This window comes from Papilio polytes, unplaced genomic scaffold (genome assembly GCF_000836215.1).
Source record: "Papilio polytes unplaced genomic scaffold, Ppol_1.0 DF822511.1, whole genome shotgun sequence".
In the NCBI taxonomy this organism is placed as follows: domain Eukaryota; kingdom Metazoa; phylum Arthropoda; class Insecta; order Lepidoptera; family Papilionidae; genus Papilio; species Papilio polytes.
This window is the reverse complement of record NW_013526693.1, coordinates 799279-811974: the sequence shown is the minus strand read 5'-3', so window position 1 is coordinate 811974 and position 12696 is coordinate 799279. Positions and strand designations below refer to the sequence as shown.

General features: G+C 33.0%; 3 protein-coding genes across 4 annotated transcripts in view; 2 read left to right on the top strand and 1 right to left on the bottom strand.

Annotated features, from left to right (window-relative positions):
- Positions 1 to 895: 895 nt before the first annotated feature.
- LOC106106038 lies at positions 896 to 4695 on the top strand. 2 transcript variants are annotated; one of them, XM_013286564.1, is made up of 12 exons: positions 896 to 1165; positions 1328 to 1431; positions 1835 to 1993; positions 2195 to 2297; positions 2485 to 2638; positions 2738 to 2818; positions 2929 to 3028; positions 3101 to 3228; positions 3370 to 3516; positions 3618 to 3720; positions 3802 to 4026; positions 4092 to 4695. In XM_013286564.1, the coding sequence occupies exons 1-12, from the start codon at positions 1017 to 1019 to the stop codon at positions 4223 to 4225; spliced, it is 1587 nt and encodes a 528-aa protein (XP_013142018.1). In that variant the 5' UTR covers positions 896 to 1016; the 3' UTR covers positions 4226 to 4695. The 2 variants fall into 2 exon arrangements, with proteins under 2 accessions (XP_013142018.1, XP_013142017.1); XM_013286563.1 differs by having other exon boundaries at positions 3618 to 4026.
- A 777-nt stretch (positions 4696 to 5472) lies between these two features.
- LOC106106068 lies at positions 5473 to 7912 on the bottom strand. Its single transcript, XM_013286597.1, has one exon. It carries the CDS (start codon positions 7655 to 7657, stop codon positions 6230 to 6232), a length of 1428 nt encoding a protein of 475 aa, XP_013142051.1. The 5' UTR covers positions 7658 to 7912; the 3' UTR covers positions 5473 to 6229.
- A 299-nt stretch (positions 7913 to 8211) lies between these two features.
- The window catches only part of LOC106106065 (TBC1 domain family member 5), an 11251-nt gene continuing 6766 nt past the window's right edge, over positions 8212 to 12696 (top strand). Inside the window, exons 1-9 of the mRNA XM_013286595.1 lie at positions 8212 to 8375; positions 8449 to 8516; positions 9393 to 9527; positions 9618 to 9717; positions 9935 to 10051; positions 10727 to 10851; positions 11247 to 11297; positions 11998 to 12100; positions 12396 to 12514. Of these exons, the coding sequence (XP_013142049.1) occupies positions 8373 to 8375; positions 8449 to 8516; positions 9393 to 9527; positions 9618 to 9717; positions 9935 to 10051; positions 10727 to 10851; positions 11247 to 11297; positions 11998 to 12100; positions 12396 to 12514 (821 nt within the window). The 5' untranslated portion in view covers positions 8212 to 8372. The remainder of the gene's footprint in view (positions 8376 to 8448; positions 8517 to 9392; positions 9528 to 9617; positions 9718 to 9934; positions 10052 to 10726; positions 10852 to 11246; positions 11298 to 11997; positions 12101 to 12395; positions 12515 to 12696) is intronic.

Below are 12696 nucleotides of genomic sequence, written 5' to 3'. Positions count from 1 at the left end.
GTATTTAATTCCAATTCATTGAATAGTCGAATGTAAAAACATATGAATTGATATTTCGATCTTTTTTAAATGTATTTTGACTATATTTTGAATTTGGAATTAAATAATAGTAACATTAATTAATAATTACCAATGTTTTGGAGGTTATGTGAATTCGACTGCCGTTACATTTGTATTACACAAGTTGTCTCTGTTTAATCTATGAGAAAGTAAGAGATAGCTATATGTTCTACAAATGCTTCGATAATTGAAACCCGAAGTAATGTATGATTAATATTTTTTTTAAATGTAAATATTATATTAGAAATAATCGTGTTATTTGACTTGTGTGCTTAAAAAATTTTGATATGTCGCTTGTATTTCGTTTGATAAAGTTTTAATTCCGATCGTTGTTTGTTTAATATCCTAATTTATATGTTTGATTTACACAACCCTGTGAAAATGTGTTCACATAAAAAAGATCTTTGAGAAAAATGTTTCATTTATAACCTATAATTATCACAAAATTCTTGTAAACATCTAATCTACATTTTTTTACAATGAAATAATTAGTGCGTTATCTGTATAAAAAAAGTCAAGGGACCTTTAATGAAACAATGAACTAGTATCAAAATAATAAAGCATAAACAACTTATACTACAAGCGATTCGAAAGTTCGCGCTATCAAAAAAATCAATACTTTCGCCAACAGACTTGAATCCAATATTTCACCGTAAGTAAATTCTATTTCTCTATGACATTCAAACATTTTATTTAAAAACACCAATATATAGAGCAATTATAATTCGTTTTTTTAATGATTACAGTTCATGCAGTCATGAATGTAATGCCACGTCATAAAAACCCTAAACACTGGATATGGCAATCTCAAAAAAATCAATAATATGCTTGTAAACAAGAGATACATGTGGGGGAGATATAAGCTATTTCGTAACGTCTTGTAGTTCGTTTTGTTATTATTTCGCTAGTTTTAGTTGTTTTGCGTTTTCTTAGTATATTGTAGATCTAAGGTGACAATGGATACGGCAAATGTGGGATATTCCTACAATCTTCCTACCGCAGGATGGAATTACAAGATACGGAACACTTTGTCCCAATTCAGTGACTTATTTAGTGAATTTAATAAATATATTGCGCCCGCTTATCATCATGATCGATGTGAGAGGTAAGTTAATGTTCAAAGTTAGATATTTGTTGTGTAAAGTATATAAACAGATGTATTTAGACACTGTTTTTCAAAATTGCGCAATTAGAATTTCCAATAGAAACTCCCAATATTCTTGGCATTAACAACAATATAAGACTCTAAAATGTGTTCGTGTTTCAGGTCCGTGCCAATGAGGATCTACTCGATGCACAAAGGGGAGTTTGTGATGGTTTTTATAGCATTTTTTGCTTGTTTCGGCCTAGGTGTCTTCATAGGACTAGCTGGTATGTAAAATTCCCAGTTTATCATGTCAACTACATCTGAATTTCTTTTCTTAAAATGATTATCTACACTTATAAAGGGGAACGATTTGTATTTTAGTATGTATTGAAATAACTTAAAAACTACTGGACCGATTTCAAAAATTCTTATACTATTAAAAGCTACGTTATCGCTGAGTAACACAGGCTATATTTTTTTGTAATTTCACGTGGACAAAGTTTCGTGTAAAAAAGATTAATAACATAAACCTTATTTTAAAGTTAGATTCAAACTTAAATATAAATAGATTTTTCTGTAGCCTTAGGGATGGGTGTAACCTTTACTACACCAACGAGGGTTTCCTAGCACATTCTAGGAATATGGAATTTCTGCCTACACTTAGATTATACTTGGTTTTATCGGCAGGTCCTTCTCCGACGTCGTTGACGTCAGTGGCGGGAAGTAGTGTGCTCGCTAATGCGAGCGAAGTGTTCCGCGGGCCGTACCCGCTGCGCAGCCCCGCGCTCGGCACGCGCGCTCAGCAACTCTGGCTCTTCGCTGAGATACTTACCAACAATAATGACGGTGAGCACTGACCTATATTTAAACTGTATTTACTGTGGTTTTCCTGTATCATTCCGCCTTATATTTATAGACTGTTATAATTCAGGCTGGTTAATACAATGAAATCTGATAGCTGGTTCCCGAGATTAGCGGGTTTTTCATCATCGCAAAATAGTAACGTAATTAAAATAAAAATTCTTATTTATTCATATGTCTTTTCAGAGGAAATATTCGACAAAAGTTTTCAGATTAGCATATCTATAGATGGAGTACTGAGTGATCATTCTGCAACTACTTTGCTGCCCGAATCCGAAGGCACGAATAGGTAAATATGCAATTTTTAACATTCTAAAGCTAATTGAATAAATGGGCGAATAATCGAAAACGCTAAATCAACATTGAGTAGTTTTGTTTTGATTTAGAAAGATTTGTTGCCATCTACGAAATGATTCTAATGACAATGTTGTCAGTTATAAAGGTATTTTACAGATTTAAAAATGTTTATTTTTTAGAACACAGCATCTTAAATGTAAGAAGCAGATATGTGAAGAGGTGATGGTGTTACATTTGGGCAGCTTGGAATTCACGCATTACGTTCTTAACTTACGATTCTACGGATTACAGGAATTCCATAAACGTTACTTTATACGAGAAATTGTATTCTACGTGAGTAAATGAATGAGAAAATTAAAGTTTTGGAACTAAATTTACTTCATTTCTTTTTCTGGATTTTTCTAATATATTATTTTTACATTTCTCTTGCAGTTTAAAACGTACAATCCAGCGTTTACACAAATGGAGACGTGGTTTCGATTTATTTTTTTACTGACAACATTTACAGTAGCGGTAAGTTATTTGGCATACACTTTAAAAAAATCATTCTACAATTTACGTTTAGAGCCCTTGAACTTATAGTGTTAGATTTATAAAAAAAAGTAAACTTATTAATATTTCAGTGTTGGTTCGCACATTCGCTAAGGAAATACTCCACACAAGATTGGGCAATAGAACAAAAGTGGTTGTCGATACTGCTGCCCTTGCTTCTTCTTTACAATGGTATGAATCTGACTCATGTATTTCCTCATATAAAACTGTTATAAAATTCCATAATATTTAACTGACCCTCAGACCCATTATTCCCGTTGCGATTGGTGTCAACGGGGTGTTTCGCACCATTTATCGATACGGTTTTCCAATCGATGTTCCTCGCGTGCGTCCTTTTGTCCTGGCTCGCTCTATATCATGGACTAAGACAAGTGAGTACATCGTCGATCTTTTAAACCATCTTACTAACTCCGTTATAACGCCTAAAAACTATTAATTCTTAGTATCCGACTCGAAGGACTATATTGACTTGCAGTATTTTTTGTTAATTCATATCTTTTAATTTCTTTCAGAATGAAAGAGGTTTCTTGTCATTTTATTTGTTCAAATTAATAGTAGTTGGACTCGTGTGGATGCCCGTTATGATCATCACAGTCTGGCAAAAATATTACGCGTTTTACGATCCAACTTTTAACTACACTATGAATACTAATTATCCGGTAAGTGATCGAATAATTACTTCAAGTTATCAATCAAGTATTCTTGTTTTTTTTCTTTTTTTGGCCTTGAAATTTTATTTAATACAATTTCCATCTGACAGGTCATCAAGATCGTATTCTTCGGCGCCATCGTTCTATATTCCTTATACTTGATCGTTCTGATTATCAAAGCATACAGTGATTTGCGGAATATGCCTTTCTTCGGTAAGTTTTACGCCCTGCGTTCACTTTGCTGTATACAGAAGAATTTTAAGACAAGTAGAAATGAGTTCTGTCGTTTTCCAGACATAAGACTCCGCTGCCTGTCTATAGTAGTCGCTACTGTGACGACTATAACAACATTACTGGCGCTGCAGTCGTGGGGGCCCGCCGCCCTGCAGGACCACTGGGCCGCGCAGCCCAAGGTCGCCTACGATACGTCCGCACCATTCATGGCCCTCTATGGCCTTTTTAACTTTAAAATGTATCTATTAGCATATCTCTTCTCGCCTGGCATTGGATCCATTCACGGTAAGCCTTATTTACTTTTTAAAAAATCTGTATAATAAAACGTAATAACGAATATATATTTTCAGAATCGGCCATAACCAAAGACAATCCGGCGTTCTCTATGATCAACGATTCGGACGAAGAAGTTATCTATGGTTCCGATGAGGAAAGCCGACGGCCGTTGAATTCGCATCGCAGAGTCAGCCACGAAGAAATTTAAAGTCCATAGTATTTTCCTTAAATGTATGTTTTCTTGTTATAAAATTATACATCGTAATTCGTTTCATTTTGTTATATTGTATTCATCCTTCTTCGCACAAATAACTTACTGACGTTCTAGTATGTTCTAACAATAAAAGGGGTTGAGAGGCACATACAAAATACCCTTTTTTAAGATTTTTGTCTGAGAGATAACATGCCCTTCATCAACATTAACAATACTGCAATTTAGACAGTAAAGTCAACCACCTATATTTTTCCAAAAAAAATCTGTGAAAGAGTTTAAAAAGTATAACACGTTTTAAACTCTTTCACAGAATATAGCAATTGGTAGGTAGTCTGAAGATTTTCTCTATATGTGAAAGTCATTTCATTAGCTTTTTAGAATTGCCAGAAATGAAGCTAGATGGCGCATTGCTCACCAATTAAGTATTTTGTATGTTATATAAAAATCGATCGATCTATATTATTAACTAGCTATTGCTCTCGACTTCATCCGCATGAAATAAAAAAAATATAACGGTGAAAGAATTTTTCGGCCCAGTAATTTTAGAGTTATTTTATTACGTACAGAAATACAAACCTTTCCCCTTTATCATATTAGTATAGATGAGGTATGAATCAAGTATCTTAATAAAAACTAACCCGATACATAATGTGATGCAGTTAGAAAATACTAGGAGCCTTTGTGGTTGTTTGATTCCTAAAACAAAGCAAAGAATAATAAAATCAAGTTGCATAGTTTGATTCGGACATCAAGGGAATTGTTGTCATGCGCCATTTTGTGTAGCTATCTTTTAATTAGAATAATTACAGAATAGATTATAGTATACATTCTGTACAACAAAAGTAGTAATATTTTAATTGCTTGAATTTATTCAAGGGATTAAACAACAGGGCGAGCTAAATACAGAAATTTAAATGTATACGCAGATTCGGTTGAGTTTCCGAAATGTAAGAAAAGCCGCCATCTTGCGACGCGCAAGGCATTTTTATGCTTCTTAAGCGATGCGAATGGATAAGTTTATGAAACCAGTTTTTTTTAACATAAACTCATTAAAAATAAAATAGTCATGTGCAAATATTGTGATTTTATTACAAGAATTAATTATTGTTCTATTTACATGATATATTTAGAGTTGCATAAGATTTATTACATAAATAAGAGTTTATGTAATCCCAAATATGTAATCACAATTAATGCTAAACTATTGTAAAGTATGTTAAACGAAATAAATAAGTGCATCATTAAAATTTTCAAATTTGGAAATTTAATACTGCAAAATAGGGTTAATGTACATAGAGCCATAGAAAATTTCTTATATTTAGGCCATGTTCACATAAAATGTATTATCATATTCTGACAGTTTACACTATCAGTATAAAAGCAAACAGCAATGTTTTCAATCCCATTACATTGATTTTTAGTGATTGCATAGATGTGAGGATGCAAAGAATAATTTTGAATTTGAAAAAAAAAGTTACATTGACCAAAGCCAATTACAGATAATAAATTTGAATTGAACACAGCCTTAGAAAATTACTTTTTACAACTGTCAATTAAAGATAAACATTAACATATAGAGTATAGATAATTATTTAAATTACATTCATAATCAGGTTCATAAATAAGATATTCAAAGTATAAGCTTTGTTTCTTCATCTACAAGAATCAGTTATTAATATCACAAATTGTTGACAAAGCTTGAAAAATCAGAAAATTTAACAAAATTCTGATACTAACTCAAAAGCAAAAACTTAATAAAAATAAAACCTATACTGATGAATAATATTGGTTTTAGAGGTTACCACACATTTAAAAAAGAATCATACCCAACCAGCAGTTGTGGATAGATATAATTTTAGCCACCAATTGACACTAAATAGCAAGAGTCACTGCCAGATGGGTACAATGCTTTTATATGTTACAACCTTAACTTTTCCATTAGTCAAAAGCTTTAGGGCAATAAATAATAAAATCCCTGAAATAATTAAAATATAAAATTCATTCTAAAGTTATAGTCTGTAAATTGTTCAAAGTATGAGCGATCAGAATCACAGGGTGTGGCTGAAGCACTGCGGAAGGCAAGTGTTGGAGTACTGGGAGAGGTCGCTGACGTGCTCCGCAGGGCTCTGCTGGCAGGGCATTTGGTGTTGCCGCAGCCCTACGCAGCACTGCACCACCTCTCATAACACAAGTAACACCAGCACGTGGATCACAATTCTCATTGCCACTAGGTTCTTCATCATCTGAACACAAGTCAATCACTTCACAATCGTTGTCTAATCTCTTCAATGGATCCGCACTTCTGACATCAGGTTCTGCAGTCTCATCAGACTCAAATCCATCAACATACACTATATCTTTGTCTGCAACATACATTCTTCTCTCCGATTCTTCCTTGAGTTTTTCAATATAGTCTGTCATACTCTTTAATGACATTCTTTCAACATTTACAGATACAGGCCTACACTTAAGATATAAAAGTTGTCCCTTTATATCAAGTAACTTCTTGTTTCTTTGATTTGGGAACATGTGTGTTCTGTGCCAATAATCTATAGGCCTTCTGTACCTAATTGTAAATTGATTTCTACTTTTGCTAACTACATTTCTATTCAAAGGAGTCGTTGTACAACAATATCTTTCAATTCGTTCTCTAGAATATGTGGAATCTCTCTGAACATTCGTTTTAACATTCCGCATATAAGCTAAGGAAGAAAATGGGAAGGGAGGACCTCTATCAATGTTGGCAGCTGATCGTGCATTCTTAGGTCTAGTGTCTACATTGATATTATTAGCACTAGCATTATGGGCAATGTCTTGTGTTGACTGCAGCTTAAGTGCAGAGAGAAATTCTGCCAGGCCCCCATTACACATGCTTGTGGGTACTTCATTATTGCAAAGCCTCTCGTGCGCTTGTAATGTATGTAAATTATCAAAATGACTATCACAACTGTCACAGAGATATATGTCGGTGGATTTCACAAGCGGTTGCTCTTTCTCCACCGACTCTTCTCTATCATAAAAAAGATTCTCATTTCTAAAAGTAACTAAAAGCCGTCCATTTGGCCTGTAGTACATAGAGGTGGTGTGATCTCGATTGTCAACTAACCTTAGCCTCCTTCTCGGTAAGCGCGCGAGATGACCAGAAAACACAAGTAAAAATGCACTCTTGTGATGATTGTAACATCGCCTTACAAGGTTTTTCAAGCGTGTCTCCCAATCCTGCGGCACTTGTGCTGGCTTCACAAAGGGATGAGAAAATTCTACATCTTCCGGCCACCATGGTGGTTGGCGAATGTCTTTGACGGTGTCGTGACCCCAAGAACATGTCACCATAAATGTTATAAACTTCTCAAGCTGTGAAGCTGATATTGTTGATATCGCTATTGGGTTGCCGTTTGTGAAAAGCAACGGTAGATTAGCGATCATGGCTAGTAGTGTATATTATCATCGCAGAGGTGTCAGCCGATGCGATCTCGCTTCACTCACCAACACGCTAACGGTTATCACGTTACAACTTATTGTGAACATCGTTACCATACACATTGTATCCAAAACACATATACTTGCTAGGAACGTCAAATAAAGACCAGAACGAAACATAAGGTTTAATAGTCAGACTGTACAAAAATGCAAACATCTAGCGTATTCTGCCTTTTACAAAACTAACGAAACGAGAAAACGAGAGATCCACAGGCCACAGATAAAATACGCTGCTTTTTGCGTGAAAGTTGATTCAACTTGGATTATAAAAACTTCTGTGATAAATTAAGAACTATAGCAAGTGTAACTTACACAAAATACGATACTTGTTCAAACTAATGGTTTAATTTTTTGTTTTGTGTATTTTAATGTACATTTATACGGCTTTTTTTGCATAGTGTGCTTTCTTCTTATTCTTTGGTCCATGCTGTGTAATTGTGTAATCTGTGCTGTCAGCTTGACATTTGACACAGCACTCAATATCAATAATATTTGTCAAATTGTCAACATTTTAACTGGTTTGAAACGGTTGTTTTTCTTTATTTATTTTACACTAATATATAAAAGAATACTATAAATAAAGTACTATAAACTTTCAATCGATTAATGTTACAATTTTAAGTCTTATTTACAATAGTGCGCTATGTCTGTTTAATACAATATGGTATGGTATTATCATATTTAATTCAAGTAATATTTGTAATCAAAATGTAGTTTTATTTTTTTGTTTTACTTAGGAGCCGAATAACATAGATTCTTCGATGGGTTCGCCGCCACATAATCATGTAGAAGCCACAGATTACGAGTAAGTATTAAATTATGTTATCAAATTTTAAATATTGACTTTCTTTGTTCAATTCTTCTATCACAATCACAAAACAAACAATTAATCACGTTACTTTTATTTTTCTTAATTTAACACTGGTCTGTATAGGTTTAAAGATAAAAAACAAGATTACAAAATAAGTTCATAATTCAACATTGAAATTGTTATAAAAACTTGTAGGTTTTACTTAAGGTCATTGAAACTAAGACTTTAACTTTTAGAAAGTTTGTTGTTACTTCATATCTTACAGTGGATAATATAATGGAAATTTATATTTTAATTAATTCATCCAATATATTAATTTTACATGTTTAATTTACAAGTCATTGACAAATAAAGTATGAAAATAGGTGAATATTTAAAATATTAATATTACAATGAGAACTTTACAAATACTTACCATATTTATGTACTAGCTGTTGCTAGTGTCTTTGTCCATGTGGAAATAAAAATTGTAATAAACATACCCTAAGTAACTGAATGGTAGCATAGCTATTTATTGGTGAAAGAATTTTTGAAATCAACCCAATAGTTTTTGAGTTATTTCAATATACAAAAATGTAAATCTTACCTCCTTAAAATATTGATTATTGCTCTCATTGTTGAAGAGAATGAGTGGAATAACAATGTATCTAATATTATAAATGCAAAAGTTTAGATGGATAGATGTTTGTTAGAGTTTGCAGCCAAAACGGCTGAACGAATCTGAATAAAATTTTGCATCAACATAGATGATAGTCTGGCTGGACACTGGCTACTCTCTTTTGCTTTATTTTTAATTTTAACGGACGGAGTCGCGAGCAAAAGCTAGTTTTATCATAATACAGATGTTTAGATAGTGTAATTTTTTTCCAGTTTACATTTTGCAACATGGAGTTTGGAGTATTTGAGGAATGCGGCATTGAAGCTCCAGTTGGTGAGGCCAAGGAGTCTTGCTTGGGCTATCTTGTTGAATGCCCTCCCTCCACCTTCTAGTGATATAATAACTAAGTAATTTAACTGTCTAAGAGATTAATAATTTTTTCATATAGTTTTAACATTTTCCGAGTTTTGTAGAACAAGTTTTTGAATTTTTTTCAGTATTAAGGCTCATCGGAACTTCTACAATGACTTAAGGGACAAGTTATCGATGGACCCACGAGCTGTCATCGGTGATGACCCACTCTCACAGAATGATGAGGTCTGTTTGATACCAATACAAATTAAAATTAAAATTATCCTTTTAAATATGTTTAATGCAAAAAATAAGCAGTCCAATAAGAATTATTTTTAGGGCCAGTTTTCTATCTTTTTGATCAGGCCAATAGAAATACTAGAAGAGTAACATAAGAAGTATTTTCTAATAACTTTTTTTCCTGAATCTTGTGTCAAAGTGATGTCAAAGTATTTTTTTTCAGAGTGCATGGAAACAACATTTCTGTGACAATGAACTGAAAGCTCTAATATTACAGGATGTTGTTAGGACTTATCCAGAAGAGGTATATTTTAGAGATAAAGATGTACAAGATTTAATGGTGAGTTTGCAATAATTTTTTTTAGTTTTTTTTTTCAAAAGACAGTTTAATTTGTATTATTTTGTCGTAACAAATAGATAAATTGATTGATAAGATAATTTGGAAAACAAACAAATGATTAGTAGAAGCAATGACCTGATGTGGTGGATGGCATTTTCTTCCTTTTAAAAATATTGGTGTTTTTTTTTTAATTTAAAAATGGATTTTTTTTAACCTCAAATTCTTTAAGACTACCTACTCATGCTAGTTATCACCAGCTCAGTATACGTCCCCACCGAGGGGCTCGAAGCCTACACTAAGTAAGGGTGACTAGGCCATAGTCAACTACGCTGGCCAAGTGGGGGTTGGTTGACTTCACACATATCTTTGAATTTCTTCGCCGATATGTGCAGTGCATCACGATGTTTTCCTTCACCGTTAGAACGTCGGGTAAATTATATACATATAAAAATCGAACATCACATTGGTACATGGCGGGATTCGAACCCAAGACCTGTAGATTACAAGTCAAGTGTTTAAACCACTGAGCCACCGACGAAATCATAATCATAATAAACAGAAATTATTCTTTTTAATTTTTTTTTAATTTACTGTTTTCATTCAAAAATCTTAATTCTTTACTTATAAATCATTTAACTTGAATGCTTTTAAAATTATCCATGAAAATATTTGTAGGTGCGTGTTTTATTTTTCTGGGCTCGATCTCACTCAGTAGGCTACAGACAAGGAATGCATGAAATATTGGCTCCGTTACTGTTTGAGTTATACGAAGATAGAAAATATGCACCGGATGATGTCAGGTATTTAGACAAAATTAAATTGCATACTTTTTTTTGGATTTCTTTATAACATGTAGTGGCAAACATACAAACGGCCACCTGAATTCGCCAAAATAGCAAAATGCAAATGCATTATCTACCCTTAATCTACGGAGGAGACGCACAAAAAAGTGATCTTTCCCCTTCCTATGCATCTCCACCGTCAAATACATTTTTACTTCCCATCCTTTCCTCATAGGAAAAGGGTGGAAAGGGACCAATATTAAAATTTATTAAGTGACTAGGTCTTAGTCAATGCCGGACCACTCTTAGACTTCACACATATCTTTGAATTTCTTCACCGTACAAGTTTTTAGACAAATATAATTGTATGCTTTATTATGATTGACTATTTTAATACTTATTTATTGTTTCAGTGATACGCTCAAATGTTATTTAGATAAGGATTATTTGGAACATGATAGTCAGTATGTATTTTTAATTTAATTGTATGGTAGTTATTATATATTGTGTATAAAAAATTATTAATTTATCCCATAGTCAGTATGTATTGTTAAGAAGAAAATCAGTACTGCATTGGATTGGGACAACACTAGATTATTGGCATACATTTCCCCTCCCTATCTGACAGCTGTCAATGTCATTCTGACGTTTAGGAACGCCATTCTGACAAGAACAGTGGTTCTGAGTGTCTCATTTATGTTGTTACAGTTATTGTCATCTATACTAATATTATAAAGAGGAAAGATTTGTATTTTTGTCTGTATTGAAATAACTCAAAAACTACTGGGCCGATTTCAAAAATTCCTTCACCATTAAAAAGCTATGTTGTCAGTGAGTAACATAGGGTACAATTTTTCATTATTTTTTTCAGTTTCACGCGTACGAAGTTACGAGTAACAGCTAGTTTAGACTATAATCAGTATTAATTTTAAAACATTACTTACTAGCTTTCGCCCGCGACTCCGTCCGCGTGGAATTGTAAAAAAAAAACAAAAGTAGCCTATGTGTTCCACTATTCTCTACATCCATTTAGGCTGTAAACTCTAACAAACATCCATCCATCCATCTAAACTTTCACATTTATAATATTAGTATGATTATTGTATAGTTTTGTGATAGTTGCTTTGATTTCTTCGATGTATATTTTTAGTCGTGTTTTCGCAGTATGTTATTTAATGCTGTAATGAAGGGAGTGGAGAGGTTCTACAGTACGGGCGACGTGGTGCCCTCCTCCTGCGGCAGACTGCCCACCTCCACGTCAGTACATGTAAGTTATAATCACTTAGATAACTTAAGTTATTTTAAATTACTATAATTTCGTTTAAACTTAAAGAAGAGTTTTAATTTGAAATTTGTAAATAAAAAAAATTGATGATGGCTTAAATTTTAATAATTCTTTGTTTAATTTTTTTATAATTTATTTAAATTATAATCAAAATTGCTTTCTATACTGTTTAGGAATATTATTAGACATAAGTTTTTGTGTAACAAAATCCTTTGAAAAGGTCTTTTTTTTTTGTTTTACGTGGTTAATTATGAATTATGTTGTTTTTTTATACCAGAGTCAAAACGAGGTGGTGCGATATCTGGAGCATGTGAAGGACGAGTATTTAGTGCCGTTGGACAACGAGTTGGCCACACATTTGGCCAAATGCAATATATCTATGGAATTGTTTGGAATGTGAGTATTTTATAATTAAACTAGCTTTCGCCCGCGACTCCGTCCGCGTGGAATTAAAAAAAATAAAAGTAAGTAACCTATGTGTTCTTCCAGACTGCCCTCTACATCTATACCAAATTTCATCGAAATCTGTTCAGCCGTTTAGGCTACAAACTCTAACAAACATTTTTTTTTTTTTTTTT

Bases quoted from the DNA above. Each gene is read 5' to 3' on its own strand.
- LOC106106038 (XM_013286563.1), top strand. From the start codon at position 1,017: ATGGATACGGCAAATGTGGGATATTCCTACAATCTTCCTACCGCAGGA. The intron at 3,029-3,100 runs GTATGAATCTGA...ACTGACCCTCAG, and splicing joins CTTGCTTCTTCTTTACAATG to ACCCATTATTCCCGTTGCGA. The intron at 3,229-3,369 runs GTGAGTACATCG...AATTTCTTTCAG, and splicing joins TATATCATGGACTAAGACAA to AATGAAAGAGGTTTCTTGTC.
- LOC106106068 (XM_013286597.1), bottom strand. From the start codon at position 7,657: ATGATCGCTAATCTACCGTTGCTTTTCACAAACGGCAACCCAATAGCG.